Here is a 22,464-nt window from a genome sequence, read left to right on the forward strand (position 1 = left end):
CGCCTGGCCTCCCGACTGGATCGGTTACACCCAGATCGGGCAACCCCGGAGGCCCCGGGCACCGAGACGTACGAGCCGGCCAGAGGGTTCTTTCCAGAGGACCCGGTGTACGCCCGAAACTACGGCCGGGGGCCTCAATGGATCCCAGCCCGAGTCATACGGGTCAAGGGCCCCCGTTCATACGAGGTCTCCAGCGAGGACGGCCAGATCCTCCACCGGCACATAGATCAGCTGCGCCGTCGCACGCTACAGCTGGACCCTGAGGATCCGGACGAGGACCCAGAGCCTGCCACATCGGCCCCACTCCCGGCACCGGATCCACAGCCGCCTCTCCGTGAGGAACCCGAGGCACCTCACACCGTGGTGCCAGCCTGTCCTGCCTCCTCGGCGCCCTCGTCGGTCCCAGGCCCCTCGGCTCCCAGGGCCCCCGAGACCGAACCCATCGCTACCCCGGAGCCCCGCCGCTCGACGCGCCCCAAGAAGCCACCCGCCTACTTGAAGGACTTCGTCTGTGGGTGCCTTCTGAACCAAGGGGGGAGGGGTGTAATGTATTCAGCCTGACATGCCCGGACTTGCCCGGGCTGGCCAGGCACAACTCGTCAATAGCGTCATGTCCAAAGACAATGGGTCCTTAGGATCCTAGCCGGCCCAATCAAAGGGCCAGCTTCTCAGCCGGGAGACCAATGGTCGCCCGGTTACTGTAAATAGCCTATCGGGAGTAGGGGGTGTGTTTAGGTGTACTTGGTGGCGGGTTTTCTGAACATATATAACCAGCCTGCGAGCTGGTCCCTTCGTCTTTGTCCTGAACTAAATAAAGGTATGCTTAGCTGAAATCACTCTCCGTCTGCATACTTTTCACCCACCTTCACTTCTTCCCTCCCCCTCCCCCTCCCCTTGGCTTTTCTCAGTTCTTTGGCTGCCATTCCAGATTTTCTCAGTGTTCAAGTCGAAGCAATTTAAGTCCACAACAAAACAGCATCCAAATAACCCTCAGCAACAGCAGGCTGAAATCAGGCTGACCACTGAAGGGAGGTAATGTAGAGCGATTCTGCATTGGCTTTTCCCTCCATTGTTTTACCAAAGGTGCAGCTCAAAGCCACATTCAAATACACCGGGGCAACACCGTACTGACTGCAAAGTCATCCCTGAATGGCTGTAAATCTATGCAGAAGGTACCATAAAATCCGATGATCAAAGAAAGTGAAAGCAGCATGCAGTGTAGAGGGGAATTTCTGTTCCAATGTGGGTTTGGTAGAACAACAGAGGGAAAAGCCAATGCAGAATCGCCCGTAATGCAGAATGGGGAAAAGCCCGGAATAAAAAGAAGGTTGAATTCGATTTTAGACCAGAATTGCTTGGAGGACACCGCACTGAACATTAATTAAAAGGAGAGTGCAGAAAGGGCCTTTCTCTTTCTTTCTCCCCTTCTTACTTTCTGTCTCCATCACTCTCCCCACTGCCAACTAACACTTTCTCTCTGTTGCTGCCCCCACCACATCACTATTTTTCTCTTTCTGCTCCCCCACTCCATCACTCGGTCTCTTTCTGCCACCCCCACCCTATTACTCTCTTTCTAACTTAACAGAGGAAACTTTCCTGGCCAACCCAGCAACTTCCTGCCCAACAGTAACAACAGTGGCAGCAACTCCCCTGCCCGCCCAGCAGCTCCCCCTACATTAATGATGCCAATGACTCTCCCAGCCACTCCCCCCACGCTCAGCAGCTTCCTTCAGCTTCCTTCAGCTCCCTATAGCTTCCCCTCCCCACACAAACCAACAGTGGTGGCAACTCTCATGCCCACCTGCACCACAGCTCCCCCCCCCATGCACACCAACAGTAGTAGTGTCTCTACTGGTGTTATGTACGTGGACCGCCACCAGGGGTCCACAGCAAAGACAGGAGCTTGACTCCTGGAACAATAGAAACCTCGGATCCTGGTTCCCCCCAGCCCCAACCAATAGCCACTTTGACGGGACATTTAAACCCTCCAATGGGAATAGGGTGTGCTGGGTGGATATGTATATAGTTGGCCCTGTCAGGCCATTAGAGTTAGTCTTTGTCTGTGTTAAGTACAATAAACATGTGCTAAGGCATGTTGTCATCCGAGTCCTCCATGCGGCGAACCCAATACTTTTCAACTGGCACCTCCTGCCGCTGCAAAAGTGCCAGCAACCTCCTGGCCCGCCCGCCTACAGCTTTGCCACCTCAGCACAGGTACAGACAAACTTCCCAATGCATTGCTTTCATGTTTTTAGATTTTTCTGCAAACCTGAGCAGGAAAATCTGTTTAGTGTGAGTGTGGTCCTCCAATCCACAAATTTAGATATCCACAGATGGGGGCCACACGTCATTATTTTATATAAATAAATATGCAGTGGCAGTGCCCCAGCCACAAGGGACACTGGGACATGTAACTCCATGACACCCAGTGCCCACACTCAGTTGGAGCTTAAAGATATTGGAGACTTAGGGACAAATTTCATTCACTTTCCAATTGTGCTTGGAGATATTTCTAGATATGTGGAAACCTTTTATTTATGCTTATCTGTAGACTTGCCACCACTGTTACATTTTGGTTTTTTATTTCCTTCTGTTTGGGGAAATTAAGATTAATAAATATTATTTTTTAAATGTTCAATTCACATTCTTAGCCTTAGTAAAACACTTGGGGAAAATGCTGCTCAATTCATAAGACAGAAAAGCTAGACAGGCTGGAATTCTAAGCCAGGCAAATAATACTTTGACAAAATTAGGTATGGTGAAATGCGTTACACCCCCACATTTAGGTTAAAGTCAACATTTGGGTTTGCACTCTGTAAATGTTCGAATAATGCTAACCACCATTTGCAAGTTAGCAGGTACACAAGGGTATGAAATCTGTATATAGACCAGGTTCACATGGTAAAATCCAGTTGGAAAGTGTATTGAAAGTGGTTTGAAAGTGGATTTATTATTGTTGTTGTTGTTGTTGTTGTTGTTTATTTATACCCCACCCTCCCCACCAAGGTAGGCTCAGTGTGTGCAATCGCAGCCACTACAAGGGTAATGTTGATGCAATAAAGACTGCTAATTCTTTAGCAGGAGATGCTCTTCAGAATTAGTAGATGGCAGCAGAAATACCCAGAGAGAAGTAGGTTACACCGGAGTAAGGATGGAGGCTCTTTGCTGGGTGGAGACAGCTACAGAATTTCCAAGCTCACATGTGGGCAGAAATGGGACTTGCAAGACCATTTCCCCACATGAGGCATTTGTGTTTTCATCCAATTATGGCAGGTGTTTGGGGGCTTGTAAGCCAAGGGTGCCCCTGTGTGGCATTAGTATGCACTTTACATGCTCAGGTCCTAAATAATTTGAGTCTCTTCTCAACTAAATAATTTGAGTCTCTTCTCAACCTTTGCAGAGTGCAACCATTTGACTCCATTGAACTTGGTTCTCAGAAACACTGGCAGGGAATAAGTAGGTTCCCATCCAGTCTCTCCCAAGCTGAGTGTTGGCCATGAGCTTTGCTTACTTGCCACCTGAGCATTAACTTTGAAAAGGCTGCAATCATACACACAGTTAGACCCGACACAGGTGCGAATGCCGGGCGGATTTAAAGGGAGCAATCAGACAGCAACATCTGGGAAGCGTTCTGCAGCCATCGGCAACCCGTGCTGCTCCACTGCATAAGCAGAGTTAAAAGTCACTGGGGGAAATCCGGTAGTAAACGGATTGTGACGGGCCACGGACGGACTTTCTTCTGTGTGATCGCGCAAGCACGTTTCTGAGCTGTTGGGATGGTCTGATCAGGCCATCTCGACTCCATGCTGTTGTCCCCCCCCTTCTCAGTATGCGCATCATCACAAACTCCATAGGGAGCCCTCAGTGTGGAGGTGCGATTCATCGATTCCTCATTTAAGTGCACAGGCAACAAATGGGGCTGGGAATCACCCACGGTTGTGTCTGATCACAGTGAAATGGGCTGCGCCCACAGCTTCAAGAAATGTGTGATCTCACAACTGCGGGTCAAATTCCTCCGGAGGGAATAGCCTCACTTCCCCCCCCCCCGCTTCATCTTGCACGTGTGACCACAACCGAAGTATCATATTTTCAAGGATAGATACAGGTACTGCAATATCACAGGTCTGACAATGTAACACTTAAGAAAATGTGTTTTAAAAATTATTAATTAAATGGTTTCCTTAAAGCCATTGCTTTAACAATGATGTTTTTGGTAAGAAAGGTTTTGACCTCACTAGAAACTCGAAAGGTCATGAAAAAATAAGTCTGTTTCTGTTACCATCTCCTCCTTGTCTTGGATCACCGCCAGCTGAGCCCCCTTCTCTGAGCAGTCATGTTGGGACTCGTTCCAGGATTTAAAAGCCTTTGATAGCCAGTAGCATTTGTCCTGGTGGTGGTGCCAGTGTGGAGGGCAGATTTGGCAAGTGGAATTCACTGGAGAGGGAGAAAGACATCTCAGTAATGTTTCTAACTAATCTCCCATTTGTAATGAGCAAAGATTCTAGCCAGCAAGTGTAGGAATCTCTCTGCGCTTTCCAGCTAGTTATTTGCCTGCTGAGGCTAAGTAAGAACACAGGAACATAAGAGAAGCCATATTGAATCAGGCTAATGGCCCATCCAGTCCAACACTCGCTTGTGTCGGGGCAAATGGGGCTGCGCCTCGAGGCAGCTCTAGTGTGAAATCGCCCTCTGTGTCATACAGTGGCCAAAATCCAGGTGCCATCAGGAGGTCCACCAGCAGGGCCAGAATTCTAGCTGGTGGTTGGGGTTTTCATTTATATTTTCATTTATATTATTTATAGTTCGCCTTTCTCACTTGGACTGAAGGTGGATTACATAGAGTGAGTCAATACAATCAACAAGATGGACATGCATAAGAGAACATAAGAACATAAGAGAAGCTGGATCAGGCCAATGGCCCATCCAGTCCAACACTCTGTGTCACACAGTGGCCAAAAATACCAGGTGCCATCAGGAGGTCCAGCAGTGGGGCCAGGACACTAGAAGCCCTCCCACGGTTGCCCCCCCCAAGTACCAAGAATACAGAGCATCACCTGCTCCAGACTGAGAGTTCCTATCTATACCTTGTGGTTAATAGCCACTGATGGACCTCCACTCCATATGCTTATCCAATTCCCTCATAAGAACAATGCAATAAACAATGAAATAGGATTTGGGTTGTAGATCCAACCAGAAGTCTAAAAAAACAGAACTGAACCAAAAGAATAGGTCTTAACATGACACATTAAACAATGCAAAATTCCATAGTAGGACCCTGTTTCAACAATATACACAGTAGTATAGACCACAGTTCTAATAATTTTATAAATAACATTGTGAATCATTTAACACAGCACAAGTCTATTGCCTGAGTAGAAAAGCCCTCTTTGAATAATTCAGTTTTGCATAGTTTGTGGAAAGCCAGGAGAGTGGGAGCTGGCCTCCTCGGGCTGGCCATTCCATGAGTTGGGGGCCGCAACAGAGAAGGCACATGTACATGCAGTTGTTGATTTTGCCCATTTGCAGGTTGGCACTTGTAGAAGATCCTGCTCAGATGAGTGAAGCTGTCATGGAGGACACTTGGCAGCCCTAGCCCATTCAGTTCCTCACCAGTATCCATGACCACTGGGTGCTCATCCTAACCATCAGCACAACATGAGCATATAATGTCACTTCCCAAGTGATGCCAAGTGAGCCAGGCCCAGCAGATTCTTCCACCCACCCCCCCATTAGTATTCTGGAATCAGCAGCCATTTTAAATTCAACACCTGTGTGCTGGAGTTTGAGGGAATCAGGTCTCCAACTATAGCAGATCTCCTGCCTTCCACCTCTGCTGCCAGTTGCTGCTGGGTACAGCTTCAGAACAAATTGGGGAGGGGGATTACAGTATGCTGTGATGTCACAGCACAGTATGCTGTGATGTCAATGTGTGATGTCACTAGGAAGTGACATCACACATTGCTGTGACATTCTAGCAATCCCACAAATTTCTATGATAAAACCATAGAGATTTGGGGGATTGCTAGAGTGTCACTGTGATGTGTGATGTCATTTCTGGTTACATGACTGGAAGTGGCATCACACAGCATCACACAATGCAAGCAGCGCTTAGCCCACTCCTAAAAAGCTTCACAGCATTATCAGCCCTGGGCTGGCAACCCGAGTTGGATTCACACACACTTATTACCTCACCTCCATTTTCCCAGTACAAATGTGTACACACTCGAGGCAAGCACTAAGCAACACATTTTAAGATGTTAAATAACTAAATGGAAATGGGAAAACCAGACTGTGAAGGGCAGAAATGTGCAGTTATTCATAACTGTCTGCCTCAAATACCAGTGGTCTGTCTCACTGAAATCCAAAAATCTCAATAGAATTTGAAAGGCTGCGGTCACACGGAGCATTAGCCACACTACAGAGACGGAAGATAGGCGGATTTTCTGGGCGCGATCACACCGCAATATCTGGGAAGCGTAGAGCTCCCGTGGCTAACCCGAGGCTTCCCGCTGAAGATGCGGCGTAAAAAACTAGTACCTCCAAGGTACTAGTTTCCGGAAACCGCAGGGCAAGGGCGGGCATCTGATCGCGTTTCCGATGGTAGTTTGTGGCATCCGGCACCCGACCATGTTCCGTCACACAAAGGTTTTTTTTCCCCAAGTCGCCACAGGATGCGCACAAGCACCCAACAGCGCATGCACACACTTCATTTTTTAAAAAAACAACCCCGTTTTCCACAGCAGCGGCGCCTAGCCATTGCTGCTGTGATCGCACTGCGCCACTTCTTTGCTGCGCCACAGGATTGCCGTGTGATCGGCACCAATGATTATTAACAGAGGCGGGGCATCACTTCTGGGTTTTGCTGGAAGTGATGTCACACCATCACTGATGGCTGCCCCCTCATGTCCCACCCCACCTGGTCTCCTGCTGTTTGCCATGCTCAGCCTGGCAACCCTATACTGGGCAGAGGTTCCACCACCAGAATCTGTGGAAACATGGATGTTGGTTTTGGGAGGATCCAGACAGCACTGAAGGACCTGCTAGGTTAGGCCCATAGCTTTTGTTTAGGACAACAGACAAAACAAGGGTTGTGCATATCTATGTGTTGTAGTAATGCTCTCAAACAGCCGTAGTCAAATAGTACTGTCTGAACTATCAACTCAGTTTATTTTCACTGAGACAGGAGTGTACACATTCTTAAAATTAAGTATTTTATTGCTGTTACTCTGGACACAACTATAGGAGTTTATTAGGCAGATATACTGCTTACTTACACCTGACCTAGATAGCCCATTGCTAGCCCGATCTTGTCAGATCTCAGAAGCTAAGCAGGGACGGCAGGATATAAATCAAATAAGCAACAACAATAATAAAGGGTCAGTCCTGGCTAGTATTTGGATGGAAGACCTCCAAGGAATACCAGAGTTGTGACATGGAGACAGGCAATGGCAAACCACTTACAAATGTCTCGCTTTGAAAACCCTACAGGGTTGCCATAAGTCAGCTGTGACATGACAGCAAATATTATATATATAGCTTATGTGCCAGTTTGTTTAAGATAATGCAAACTGAAACAGACTACAGCCCTCTAGAGATTTAGCATGGAACATACACAACATAAACCATGATATTTCAGGTGGGTAGCCGTGTTGGTTTGAAGCAGCAGAACAAAATTTAAGTCCAATGGCACCTTTAGGACTAACAAAGTCTTATTCCTTGTATAATCTCTTGTGTGCATGCATACGTCTTCAGATACATAGTATCTGAACATAAGTATCTGAAGAAGTGTGCACGCACATGAACGCTTATACCAGGAATACAACTTCTTTGATCTTAACGGTGCCATTGGACTCAAATGTGATATTTCAGAGCAGGTTGGCAGAGTGAACAGTACACAAATGAAGCATTTTCCTGCTTGTTACTACTTGAATAAACCACTGACATTTCATAGCACTTATATAAGCTCTTGTAACTTCAACCTTTTTCCTTATCTAAGAGATCAACAAAACAAAGGTACAAGTTTATTCATTTTACCTAAAGAGTTGCCTTGGCTTTGATTGCAGAAACGGCTTCGTAGAAAAGACTGGACATTGTCTGATGAGCAATTGCTTTTCACTGGACAAGAGCCAACCCCAATTTTCCTTTTCTCAGCCTCCAACTGCAACACTTAAAAAAAAAAAAAGACTGTAAAGGGGATTCCCCTTGAAATCTCCTTTTTTCATAATAGCTGCATCTGGATCAGTGAAGGATAAGGACATAAGAGCATAAGAGAAGCCACATTGGATCAGGCCAATGGACCATCCAGTCCAACCCTCTGTGTCACACAGTGGCCAAAACCCAGGTGCCATCAGGAGGTCCACCATTGGGTGTAGAAATCCACACACACCCCCCGCTGTTGCTCCCCAAGCACCAAGAATATAGAGCATCACTGCCCCACACATGGTGTTCTATCTATGCCTTGGGGCCAATAGCCACTAATGGATCCATGCTCCAGATGTTTATCCAATCCCCTCCTGAAGCTGTTTATTCTTGCAGCTGCCACCACTTCCTGTGGCAGTGAATTCCACCTGTTAATTACTCTTTGGGTGCGTTCAGACAGGGCATTTGCAACGGTATAGGTGCCGGTTGGAATCGGTGTACTTACCGGTGTTCACACGGCAAACATCTGCCTTCTGTCCCTAACGGTTGCAAAGAGCTTTAAACCACTGTATTCTGCCACTAGGTCCCCAAGTGGTGGTATCCTGAGTGCAACGGTTGTAATCGCTTTACCCCCCGTCTGATCGCTCTCCACTGTTGTAGAGCCACTTCCGTTCGGAAGCCCAAGTCTTCCGATTTTTGCCCGCCATTTTTTTTTTAGGTCGGTGATATGCGCTTGGATGAAGCTTCGCCCCGGCGTTTGTTTTTTTAAAAATAAAAGGTCCTTAGTTTAAGGTTTTGGAGGACTCCGGGACCTCAGGGAGGCCAGTTTGGTATTTAAACTTTAAAGGTAAGTCCTTTTTTCAGGGCATGCTTTTCGGGACGGGGTGTTTTGCGCATGCGCGAAGATTGCCATTCTGTGGATGGCTGCCTATGCGCATGCGCAAACTGAATTAAAACAAAAAACAAAAAAACCGCTGACGCCCGCTGTGTGTGAACGGGCATACAGTGATGGGCTCTGCAGACAGGAGGTAAGTGTGATCGTGTTTCAGCCGGCATAAACTGCACCGGTTCCAACCGGTATAGTTTATGCCGGCTGAAACACCCCATCTGAACGCACCCTTTGTGTGAAGAAGAACTTCCTTTCATCTGTTCTAAGCCTACTGCTCATTAATGTCATTGAGAGCACACAAGTTCTTGTATTGTGTGGAAAAGTATTAACTGGAAACAATGGAGTCTGTTTCACCAGAGAGTTTCGTGCTTTCAGAACTCTTGAGAGCTATCGCAGAGCCCCTGAGACACCCCAGTGGAACCTCTTTATTTCTGTGATGCGGAGAAAGATTAAGCTGCAAAAGGTCCCCATCTAAACTCTGTATTGTAAATATCAACAAACACTGCTTGAAAATCCACCTTGAGTCTTAATGAGAAAAATGAGCTATAAACGACATAATTAAATTACATATATAAAATGCCCTAGGTTTGCTGCAGAAGATTATGCATCTTCAAAGCACAGCAAATATGCATGTTGCATGTTAGAACTTTACTCCAAAAAATTACTGAAAGAGAATGAGAAGAAATAATTGCCAAAGATCTTTCTATCTTGCCAATCTATTATTTTGCCCTACGCATGTCTAATAGTATTATATTCATGTTTCAACGTGAACAAGTGAATTACTGGAAAAGATTAAAGATAGTCAAATCAATATTTTCTTCTTGAGTAGTTAACTTAGTCACAGGAAAGAATTCTGAAAAGGGTCTGTAGAAACAATTTTGAATGTAGCTATTAATTTGAATCAATATTTTGAGAGCATTTGCCAAATCCCGGAGTCAACCAGTAATTCTACCAGATATATGGAGCAGGAAAACACTAAGCATACAAGTTAGATTCAAGTCCAGTAGCACCTTAGAGCATTAAGATTTTCGGGGTATAACCTTTCAAGAGTCAAAGCTTCCTTCTTCAGGTACAAGTAGGCATGGAAATCTCTGAACACAGAGATCCCAGTTTAACCATGGCTTGTCCCTCTCTTAAGTTATGTAGAGAAGGAAATGTGTGAATTCATATATAATGCAGAACCAAGGTTTAATTAAAGTAGCCATAGTTGATTGGTCACCTGAACCTGTGGCACCACACTATACATGGTTAGTAGTGGTATCTCAAACCAGGAGCTGTTCAAGATATTAAACTGTTCTTTTTACCAGAAAGACTTTTGTATGTTTTTATTTCATGAATGAATGCATTATCCTGGTTTAATGCCACACACCCACACCCCGCTCCAAGCCAACACTCCTTGCCAGCCCAGCCTATAGAGTTGTCTGGCAAGAACAGCTCAAAAGCTAAAACCTTCAACCAGTTCTCACTAGCTCCAGGCATCTCCCTGCCCTGAGCTCTGAGTCTGCCTTGAAACAAATGCCTCTCTCCACCCCTTCCTCAACTCTTGGTGCATCTAAATGATACATATAATGACGAATGCTTTTGAATAATACTGATGTATAATCTGAAAAGTATCAAGGAGCAAACAGCTGAACTGAGAAAGCTATTTTAATAAATATTGAAGTTTTATAGTAAAAAAAATGATACATGTAATGTGAGACATGACGGAGTTCCCTGACCAATCTCACAGTCACACATACTCTCAGGGACTCGATTTAATTGTAGTGGTTAAGAGTGTGTACTCTAATCTGGAAGAACCGGGTTTGATTCCCCACTCTGCCACATGCAGCTGCTGGTGTGACCTTGGGTCAGTCACAAGTTCTTTCAGAGCTGTTCTCTCAAGGGCAGTTCCTGAGAGAGCTCTCTCAGCCCCACCTACCTCACAGGGTGTCTGTTGTGGGGAGGGGAAAGGAAAGGGATTGTAAATCGCTCTGAGACTCCTTCGGGTAGTGAAGGGCAGGGTATAAATCCAATTAGAATGATAAAAGGGTTGGAACACTTTCCCTATGAGGAAAGGTTAAAGCGCTTAGGGCTCTTTAGCTTGGAGAAACGACGACTGAGGGGTGACATGATTGAGGTTTATAAGATTATGCATGGGATAGAGCAGGTAGAGAAAGAGGTACTTTTCTCCCTTTCTCACAATACAAGAACTTGTGGGCACTCAGTGAAATTGCTGAGCAGTTGGGTTAGAACAGATAAAATGAAATCCTTCTTCACCCAAAGAGTGATTAAGAAGGAGAAGAGTGGGGAATCAAACCCGGTTCTCCCAGATTAGAGTCCACAAACTTAACCAATACACCAAACTGGCTCTCCATTAATTCCATTAATACATGGAATTCACTGCCACAAGAGGTGGTGGCGGCTACAAGCATGGACAGCTTCAAAAGGGAATTAGATAAACATATGGAGCAGAGGTCCATCAGTGGCTATTAGCCACAAGGTATAGATAGGAACTCTCAGTCTGGGGCAAGTGATGCTTTGTATTCTTGGTGCTTGAGGGAGGGCAACAGTGGGAGGGTTTCTAGTGTCCTGGCCCCACTGCTGGACCTCCCAATAGCACCTGGTATTTTTGGCCACTATGTGACAGAGTGTTGGACCGGATGGGCCATTGGCCTAATCCAACATTGGCTTCTCTTTTCTTCTTCTTCCTCTTCTTCCTCTTCTTCATTGGAATTCCTCTGGATATCAAAGAAATGATATACTACAATCATATTGAAGCTAATAAAGCATTCCTTACCACATTAAAACAGTGGGATTGTAAATTTCTCTCATGGTTTGAACATATCAATACAATTCAAGCCTTCATTTTACCAAAGTTTTTATACTACTTTAGAGCATTACCAATTAGTATATCACCCACACTCTTGAAAGTTTGGCAGGGGAACATGAATAACTTTATCTGGCAATACAAGCAACCTAGAGTAAGTTTTCAGACAATACGTAAGCTTAGAACACAAGGGGGTTAGCAATTCCCAACCTCTATCTATATTATTCTGCAGCTAATTTATCAAACCTAGCTAGACAATACCATACTTCCTATGAGGCAGATCGGAAATGGATTGAAGACACCTATCTAAGATCAGACTCTTTCAGGGAAGCTCTATGGCAGTCTCCTAATATTAGACAACATAAATACACTGATCATCTCTTTTTAAAGGCAACCCTTTCCATCTGGGACAGGTATACAAACCAATTGGTTCAACCATGATCACCTATCACCAGTTTTTTGAACCAGTCATGGTTAAAACCCGGTTGTGAACCAGGGTCCTTCTTAAAGTGGAGGACTGCAAATTTGACAAGATTTATGGATATTTCGAAACAAGGTAAGTTCTTAGAGAAAGCTGTATTAGAGACCATGGGGAAAATTAGCTTAACATGGTTTGAATATTTTCAAATATTGCATTTATTTCATTCCAGGAAAGACAATATCCCTTTTGATAAACCATTCAGTTACTCTGAAAGGCTTCTAGTATCCAAAATATTTTTAAGGAAAGGGTGTATGTGGCAGCAAAGTTTGCATCTTCTAACATTGCATATGCCATTAAATGCCAACAATACCCTTCAGTTCTCTACATAGGGCAAACAGGTCAAACCCTACACCAAAGGATAGAAGTATACAAGTCTGACATCAAGAATCACAAGACTGAGAAACCGGTAAGGGAACACTTCAACCTTACAAGACATTCAATGGGGGACCTCAAAGTAGCTTTTTTATTGCAAAGAAATTTCAGAAACAGGCTAGAATGGGAGATTGCTGGGTTAGAAATTATTACAACACTCAGGACAATAGAACCACCAGGACTTAACAGGGATATCGCCTTTTTATCTCACAACATATAGGAATGTCATTTAGTTCTTGCATCTGTTTGTAAACTCTTTTATTATGCTATATGCTAATGTGTTGCTATTCACAAGTTTTACTCACTGTCTTAATCCAATCTTTTTTTAATAATATTTTTTTTATTTTATCACAAATCAACATACAAAACAAACAAAGACACACAAACTTATATTACATACAGATTGGGGGTCTTCTGAATCTATATAATAATCATCTATTCAATAACTTCTTACAGTATCCAGTTGGTTATTAAAATATATACTATAAAGCAAAACATCTTTTATCCATAAAGTCTGCATATATTTGTAGATAATATCTATCTATCTAATATATGTTATGGAGTTGTATAGTTCATTTGTTGTAGTCTAATCCAATCTTATTGCTCAGTTACTCATGCATATTGACTCTAATCAGCCCTTCATGGCAACAACCCGCCCCCCACCCTCTACCTATACGTAACGGTTGGTGACCTCTGTTTCAATGTATCTGAAGAAGTGTGCATGCACACAAAAGCTTTTACCAGAAATAAAACTTTTTTGGTCTTAAAGGTGCCACTGGACTCAAACATTACCCGTGTTCTGGTAGATTCCATAGGAGATACTGCATGGTGGGATTCTTTTTAGTTTTCATTCAGAAGAAACCTTTTCCAGATACAATGTGAATAAGTGGGACTCAGATATGAACAGGTGTGCTTCAGGATCTTTACCTGACCAGAAGGTTCACATACCACAGGGAGAAAGTGAATGGGTGATAGATAGCTTTCGGATCCTGCATTCAAGGTCACAATTCAATGTATGTAATATATGACCACAGCTCTCTAAAATATATGGTGTCCCCATTTTCTTCAAGGAACAAAGCAATGAGAAAGACCATGAATCCCAGTGTGCACAAGGATTTTGACTTCATATGACTGGATTGGCCATTCAATGGGTCAAATATTTAAAACTCTGCCATCCTTGGTCCAGCTAGAGAACTAATTCTTTTAGTCATATCAGCCACTGCCCACAGGCACTTCCTATCACCCACCACAAAAGCATTTCCACTCATTTTCATAGAAAACTAGTGCTAAAAATAAGGGCAGAATACCAACAAGATCATACCTAGCTTCCTTTGTGGGACAGCGGAAACCAGCTTCTTAGAAAATGGACTTGATCAGAAATTGCTCGTTGCTTTTTTTTTTTAAGGTACAAATGTTCCATTCCTCATTTCATGTTAAGAGAGGGAAGACAGGAATGGTAAACACAAAAAGCACAAGTTCGTGCAAATAAAAATTCCTCTGTTACTCACCCAGGGCGATCACAACAGCCACCAGGATGACAATCCCAAAGCATGCGACCCATAGCATGATCTGCTGCCAGCGGGGATTTTGGGGTGCATCTGCAAAGAGTGACAGACAGTTGATGAGAACAGAAGAATGCAAGACGTTTGCCTCCTGATAATTGATCACGTGTTGAAGAATTAGGCTTGCCAAGTCCCCCCAGGGGGTGGGGAAACCCCCGCCCCAGAGGCCCGTTCCCTGCTGCTGGCGGATCGGGCCCCGGGGGGAACTCCACCCCGACATGCACGTCGCCCGGAAGTGACGCGGGCACGCCAGGCACTCTGGGGGCAGGGCCACGGTCATCCGAGGGAAAACTCTATTGTTTCCCCTCGGATGGTCGTGGCCCCGCCCCAGCATGCCCGGCGTGCTTGCGTCACTTCCGGGTGATGTGGATGCAGTGCGTGCGCGCTTTGCGTGCGCGCTCTCCAGCTGCCAGCCGGGAGTTCCCTGCTGCGGCTCAATTCACACTTGGCAACCCTATGAAGAATGTTGCAGTGATAAACTAATACTCTGGGCGGGCCAAGGCTTTCTCCATGCAATGCTACTTGCATCCAGTTTTTTCAATAATAATTTTATCAGTTATTAAAGAAATTCAAAACCACTTTTTCTCATGGGAAAAGCTTAAGCTATTCTGGATGGGGAGAATAGCCTCGGTGAAGTGGGTAGTTTATCCAGAGATGCTGGGTTGGATCCATAGGTTGTGTTCCACTAAAGGTGGAACTTTCCTCCAGCGCAAGGGAGCCTTCCTCCAACACAAGAAGCCTCGCTCTAGCAGAAGGAAATATTCTGCTGGTGGAAACCTGCTTGTGTCGGAGGAAGGCTCCACTGTTAGGAGAAAGGAACCTTTACTTATGGCACTTCTGGCCTAATAATGCTGAAATTAGAATGTGTTAACAATAATATTACAATATTTTTCTGCATGTGAAAAAGCTGTGTGCAAAACAGATGTTATTGCCAAAAACAACAAAGAATGGCATGCTAAAAGTAATATGATACTATCATCAGCAGGACCCACTCACAGCAGAAACAAGAGAAACTGCTGCTTGGGGTACTGTTACACAACTGTGGCACCAGAGTAAGCCCAGCTCTGTTCTGTTGGTCTAGCTTCTCTTTCCTCCTTTCATTGGAATATGGCTATCTACTAGCTATAGTGAAATGCCTTTCACACCTTCATTTATATCAAGGGTATATTAATTCGGTCTAACATCTTCTCAGGATGGGGGGGGAGGTAAGGATGCCATTCTCCAGGTGGGGTCTGGTGATCCCCTGGAATTACAGCTCATCTCCAGACTACAGAGATCAGTTCCCCTGGAGAAAATGGGTGCTTTGCAGGGTGGTCTCTGTGGCATTGGACCCCACTGAGATCCCTCTCCTCTCCTCCCTAGGCCCAATCACCAAACTGAGTTTCCCAGCCTGGATCTGGCACCCCTCCCTTCCCATCCCCTGCCAGGGGGCACCTGGCAACCCTAAGGGGAGGTGTCCTTTTGCAGTCTGAAACAGGTAATGCCAGTAAGGAATGAGTCACTTCCCAAGCATCAAAGCAAACCATCACCATATTAAAGCAGATGGACCAAAACAGGAGAAGCACAGGAAGCCAGGGGCTTACTTTACAACCAGAGCCTCGTAGTAAAGGGTGCAGGAAGGCCCAGCCAGCAAAGTCAGAGCAACCTCTGTTTATTGTGCTCTGCCTTCCCTGCTGTTACCTTCCCACTGAAGTGGTACCTATTTATCTACTTGCAATTTCTTGCTTTCAAACTGCTAGGTTGGCAAGAGCTGGAACTAGAGAACAGCGTTCCGTGCGCCTTGGTGTTTAGTCATGACCACGGAAACATCTTCGGACAGCGCTGGCCCTTCGGCTTTGAAACGGAGATGAGCACCGCAACCCTAGAGTCGGATTCGACTGGCTTTTGAGCAAGGGAACCTTTACCTTTTACTTTCCCTGCACCCCTAGTGGCTGGGAACTGCGTTACAAGTTTTATTTTTTAAGTAAAAGCATTCTGTGACTGTGCCTCTCTCTACTGAGGCCCACAGGAAAGAAGAAATCCTATTTATCACCTGGCTCATCCCTCCTTCGTCAATTCACCCTAATCAATATGCTATTCACACAACTGGGTAGCCGTTTCTCCCCAGCAATCAGAGATCATTAACTTCTCACATTCCTAGCCACTTTCCAACAGAAACATTAACAGTCCCTGTTCCCGTCGGGAAATCCATTCATCCACAGAGATGCAAAATATAATGTCTTTGTCTTCTCCTGGGATTGCTAATCCTATCAGCCCCCTCTCCCCTTTTCATACCCACATTTCTTTCATAACAACGGCTCCCCTCTTCCCCACCTAACACAAAAGGAGGGTTATCAAGCAGCATTGTTGAAGGTATTAGAGTTTCAACTCAAACTTTGTTTTACATCTAAAACTCATCCTAAAAACATCTCCTGTTCATCTTTGTCTGTACCTGAGATTCTCAGGCTGCGAACCCTATTCAGCATTCCCAAAGTCATTGTTTTACCTTTTAGTTAATCTCATCAATTCTTTGTTTCAAAGGGCAATCATGTTAACATGCCCTCAGGTCCCATTTTTCCTTTAAAAAAATGCAGCCACAGCTCTGTTGCTGTGTGTCTTGTCTGGGCACCCACTAACAGGTCACCCCCAAACTTTGTTTGGGCCATTTCCCACTTTCATAGCCTCTTCTCTTTTGACTTCTGCACATCTGAAATTGTAATTATAACTCCCAACAACGTACTAATATTCCTGCTCACATCTGTATTTCTATTACTTGTGTGTATGTTGTAATGTGTGTTTTATTTCTGTATGTATGCATTTTATTAGGACCGCTTGTTTTAATAAAAACAACCCTTTGATTAAACAACTGTCTGGTTATTGAGAATTCTCTTAAAGGGAAAGATTCCTGTAAACATGGGTAGTAGATCCTTGCTTAATACCCCACCTCTCACTGAGGCCTGCCATTTAGCTATATTCCCCTAGAAACTGAAGGCAGCAATTCAGCTTCTTAAATCTATGCTGGTGGGGTAACAGAATGTATGTATTCAAAACATTTTTTTAACCTTCCTGTCCAAAACAATTACAAGATCCTTGCTCAATGACTGGGATTTTTTAATAAAAAAAATTAAAAAGCTGAATTAAATTAAATTAAAAATTAAAAAGCTGAATCAGGATGAAATTCACTAAAATGAAAGGAAAGGTGAGAAAACTACATTTTGGGTTAATGTATGTTCAAGATTAAGCTGTAGAAATTGGAAAGGAAAAAATTCAGGAGATATATCTGTAATATTCAAACCATTTTAAATCACAAAAAATGTAAAACTGCCTCAACTAACTGTTGAAAATGTGGTTTCTTCCATGTAGTTTTACCAGTTTCTAGAAACTATGTTTCACAGTACAGATATATTCAAAAAACAATATTTTAACTTATTGAAGTTGTTGCTGATTATGAAGTACTTGACGGATCCTATCACAAACATGACCATCAGGGATGTGATGTTGACACTGCAATTGTAAGCAAAGTTACAATGTACTAAGCCCATTGACTTCAAGGGACTCAGAAGGGAGTAAACTCTGCTTTGGATTGCAAAATCTTTCATATGCCACTAGAGTTAACTTGGCAGAAATTTGGGGACAGATGGCTGCCCCTATGCCTAAAGGTTCTTTGGAAATGCCAAATACAAGTGTAGGGTTAGGGAAGGGTGTCAGTTACGCAATACCTTTGTGAAATGCTGGCCAATGCTTACCTAATTCTGGAATGACACATATAATGATAATTATTTAAAACCTTATATTTCTAGCTATTTGGATATTTTCTAATATTATGATTTCCCCTTCTCTTCTTTGCACCATGGTAGGGGTTGGGGAATCTTTAGCTAATGTAAAATTATTGAGCCACTCAGAGGTTCTTTTGATTCCCCAAGTTCTGGCGCTAAAATTTAGGTTCTATAAACCAAAATCTGGTGTGTGTGTGTGTGTGTGTGTGTGTGTGTGTGTGTGTGAGTTCAGAGAAATAACTACAGAACTCAAGACTGAATTTTGATCATGGAATGTTGCTTGTTTTTCAGAAAAGAGTTAACCAAATGTTCACATATAGAATTGTTGCCCCTTCCAAAAAATCGAGAAAACTTCCCCCCATGTATTCCATAAGAGTGACCTGCACACTTTAACACAATGCCACATATACATGATGTTCCAAGGGTTAATTCTGTCCCAAGGCACAAGATTATTCAGGTTATGATGACAACTTTATTGAAGTCTGTCTGTCATTGCCTGTATCATTCCTTGTAAACTGATCCATGCAAAAGTAAGTCCCATGGAGTAAATGTGTTTAAGATTACAGTCTGAATCACCAAACACCCACCCCCATACTCCTCTTCAAAAGTAACATCTGAGTTTGGAATGCCAGAGCTGCTCTACCCTTCCATTTCAGAAAGTGTACAGGATATATTTTCCCCAAGTACAAATCCAATTCCTATTCATTCAACCTTAATAACCCCCCATATAGACAACCACCTGGACATGTTCATGGAAGAATCTGGTCATGGTCAATGAAGAACAGAATTGGAAGAGAACCCCCCCTAACCCATCATACTGTTGGTTTAAACTTTTACATGCTTTCTGGCCCCATGTCCACAAGGGAAACCATTTTTAACACACTATATACAATCTAGGAAAGAACACCAAAGCTCACTTACTGAGCTGCCGAGTTGGATGAAGTGGGCTTGAGGCGTGAGGTTCAGAGGGGGTCTTGAGATCAGCATAAACTATTTCCCCAGCCATGCTGAAAGCAGAACCTGCTATCTGTGACCAGGGGAAGCCGTCTGCTCTTTGAGAGTCGCATGCGAACCTGGCCATCAACACAATCCATAGCCAGGAAGTGCTGCTCACACCCGGCTGCAGAATCCCACCAACACTGAGCGGGTGGTGGAAACTTAAGTGTTTTTATCAGTCTCATTTTTCTACCCTGCCTTAGCACGAGATCTCCATCTAGACACACAAAGTTACCCCCCCATGACCAGTTCAAACCAGCTTCTTAAAAAATGGATCAGAATATCAATCTGCTTCTCTGCATTGGGAAGGCAATTGGGAAACAGCTGCACAGGAGCCCCTTGGAATGTTTATGCATACGTATTTGCTGTCCAGTTATTATTAGGGATGCCATGAATTTCACGATGAGCACTTTGGCAGGCAAAGGAACACACCATGCTTGACAACTATAATCATTTAAGTAATGGCTCAGTTAGCCTTGTCTTACCATTATCCGAGTAAAATAGCAAATGAACAGCTTTGCAGCTATGTAGCACCTGCTGTGGTGGAATTTTGTTTCCAGGTAGTGTAGAATTGCCTCGTATGTGTTTTTGTGTGTTTGCTAGGGTTGCCACCCTCCAGGCAGGGCCTGGAGATATCCTGGAATTACAACTGATATCCAGGCCACAGGGATCAGTTCTCCTGGAGAAAAAGAAGGCTGCGCTGGAGGGTGGACTGTATAGCATTATACCCAAGTGAGGTCCCTCCCCGCCCCAAATCCCACCCTACCGAGGCTCCACCTTAAAATATCCAAGCATTTCCCAACCTGGTGTTAGGAACCCTAATCTGTGCAACAGGTGAAATTGCTTCTCTCACAGAAAAGTTCTGACTTAAAGGAGAAATTTTACAAGATGATGCATCAATGGTATATATCCCCAGATAAACTATCTAAAATGTATAAAGGTAATTTTAGTTCATGTTGGAAATGCAACCATCACAAAGAGATTTTTTATTGTATGTGGTGGACTTGCAAGCAAGCCAAGAACTTTTGGATAAAAATACATTTATTAATCCAGAAGATCCTAAAGCCTAGAATACAGCTGAAAATAGAATCTTTTTTGTTAGGCTTAATGGACAATCAGTTGGAAAGAATAATAAAATCACAGAGTTGGAAGGGGCCCTACAGGCCATCTAGTCCAACCCCCTTGTTCAATGCAGGATCAGCCTAGAGCATCCCTGACATGTGTTTAACCCATTCTTGCAAGTCCTATCGTCTGCTGCCAACAGGAACAGCTCCCTGCCCTCCTCTAACTGACAGCCCTCCAAATACTTAGAGAGCCATCATGTCCCCCCCCCTCAACCTCCTCTTCTCCAGACTGAACATTCCCAAGTCCCTCAGCCTTTCCTCATAGGACTTGGGGTGCGGTCACATGGTCCTTTTGATTGGGATTCGCTGCTGTTCTTTCCCGCATTTACATTTGCTGACGATAGGCCAGTCTGCCTCCCGTGGCGAAGTCGGCTCACTCGCGCAATTTTCGCAGTTTTTCTGCCCCTTGGAAAATCAAGTGTTTTCCTTGCACTTATGCTTTGAATGCGCAATTTCACCTATCTGGACAGCCATCTATCGCAATGGTTGCGAATAGGGCCGTCTGACCGCTCTTTGTGTTTTGTTTTGTTTTTAACTTTCCAACTTTGAGCACTTGAGCAAACAAGCGCTTATCCTGCTGGGGGGGGGGGAATCCTGCCCACACCAGGAGTGAAGCTCCGGCGGGTAGCAGGCGGAAGTTGCTGGGGGGAGATGGGGGGAAGTGCTGGGCCGTCCCTCTGCCGGAGGAGGAGGCGGCGGAGGAGGCAGGGAGGATGGCGGAGACGGTGAGAGGGACTCCAGCCAGCAGCTGGTGAGAAAGAAGAGACTCAGCAGACAGTAAGGACGGCCATGAGCAGCTGCTGCTGCCACTGCTGCCGCCGGCGGATGGGGGGACAAGGGAGAGGGGGACGGCCAGGAGCCGGCACTAGCACTCTTGAGGGGTGGTGGAGACATCCAAACCCGCAGCAAAATATTCCCATTTAAATTAAAGCGGGAACAAGGCGCAATTACCATGCCGTGGAACCACAGCCTTGGTCACGGAGTTTTGTTTTTGTATATGACTACAGCAGTGAGAATGATTTACGCACAGAAATGGAAATGTCTGACAACATCTACAGTAGAAGAATGGCTGGAGAAGATATTGGACTTTGCAGCTATGGCTAAACATATAGTATTGGTTAGGGGAAAGACAATATCTTCATTTATTAGGGATTGGAAACCCCACATTAAATTTTTTGCATGAAAAAGATAAGGATGACTTGACGATTTGTGATTTTTTTGAATAAGAAACTTGTTTAAGGGGAAATAAGATGAGAGAGTTCTTGTTTGTATGTATAAGCAAGGAAAATTTTGTTATCAAAACTATATTTGTTGTAGAGAAAATCAGAAGCCTTTCACGTTCCCTTTCCCCTTTCTTTATGTTTGTTCTTTTTCTTTATGTTGATTTTTGTGTAGGGCTTTAAGTTCTTTTTGTATGTCTTCTAGTTTTATTTCTCTAATAAAAATTAAATTTCAAAATAAAAAATTAAAATGTAACACATCTGGCAGAAAGTGCAGAGTGGCGGACGGGGGGTGGGGGGATATGTCTGCTTTGAATTTTACCTTTGGCTTAAAAGTGAACCAAAGGGAAAGACTACCACAAAACCCCTGTGAGAAACCTGTCAGCAAGCTGCCATTCTGTTTTGTGTGACCTCTGTGTACATATCCTTACCCTGTTGCACCCGGCTTGTTTCTACCATCCTGCTCCTGTGCTGGAATGCATAAGATAACTACTGGAGGATGTGTGGGGGAGAAGATGCTGTACTGCTTGCCTATTGCTTATCTCATGTGAACTGCACCTGTGTTTTGCCTGGTTCCCATGGACTGGGCGCGCAACCGTTTCTTTAGCCCGCCAGCGGGAATGTTATTCATTGGATATGTATCTGTTTGAATTTCCTTTATTATGCTTGACCTACCTGTGTATCCCCAGTTCTAACAAAGAACGTGTTTGAGTATCTCTTCAACGCTTTGAAATAAATTTTGCTTTTCTTGAAAACGTGGATTTATTCTCGATGCTTGGGGATCCAACATATTGTTAGAACTCCCTTTCTCCTATCGTTCCGACTCTGGCAAGATCATGAGCGGGGCTGAGGGAGACCTACCTAAAACGGAGGGGGACTCAGGATCGGTCCCACATACCTCCGCTCCTTTGGTGTTCACGACTGCAGCCTCGCTGGAGGGTGCCGTGGGGGGAAGCTGAGGGAGACCTACCTAAAACGGAGGGGGACTCAGGATCGGTCCCACATACCTCCGCTCCTTTGGTGTTCACGACTGCAGCCTCGCTGGAGGGTGCCGTGGGGGGAACGATTCCCCGCCTGCCTGCACATCTGTCTTGGCCGCCTCCGACCCCTTCGCACTGGG

General features: G+C 44.6%; 1 protein-coding gene across 1 annotated transcript in view; it reads right to left on the minus strand.

Annotated features, from left to right (window-relative positions):
• The window catches only part of LOC107113548 (killer cell lectin-like receptor subfamily B member 1B allele A), a 28,829-nt gene extending 9,819 nt beyond the window's left edge, over positions 1–19,010 (minus strand). Inside the window, exons 1-4 of the mRNA XM_015414898.1 lie at positions 18,926–19,010; positions 14,196–14,285; positions 8,035–8,166; positions 4,280–4,434 (exon numbers count right to left, since the gene is read on the minus strand). Coding sequence (XP_015270384.1) covers positions 4,280–4,434; positions 8,035–8,166; positions 14,196–14,285; positions 18,926–19,010 — 462 coding nt within the window. The remainder of the gene's footprint in view (positions 1–4,279; positions 4,435–8,034; positions 8,167–14,195; positions 14,286–18,925) is intronic.
• Between the last annotated feature and the right edge of the window lie 3,454 nt (positions 19,011–22,464).

Source organism: Gekko japonicus, unplaced genomic scaffold (genome assembly GCF_001447785.1).
Source record: "Gekko japonicus isolate JY-2015 unplaced genomic scaffold, Gekko_japonicus_V1.1 scaffold1695, whole genome shotgun sequence".
In the NCBI taxonomy this organism is placed as follows: domain Eukaryota; kingdom Metazoa; phylum Chordata; class Lepidosauria; order Squamata; family Gekkonidae; genus Gekko; species Gekko japonicus.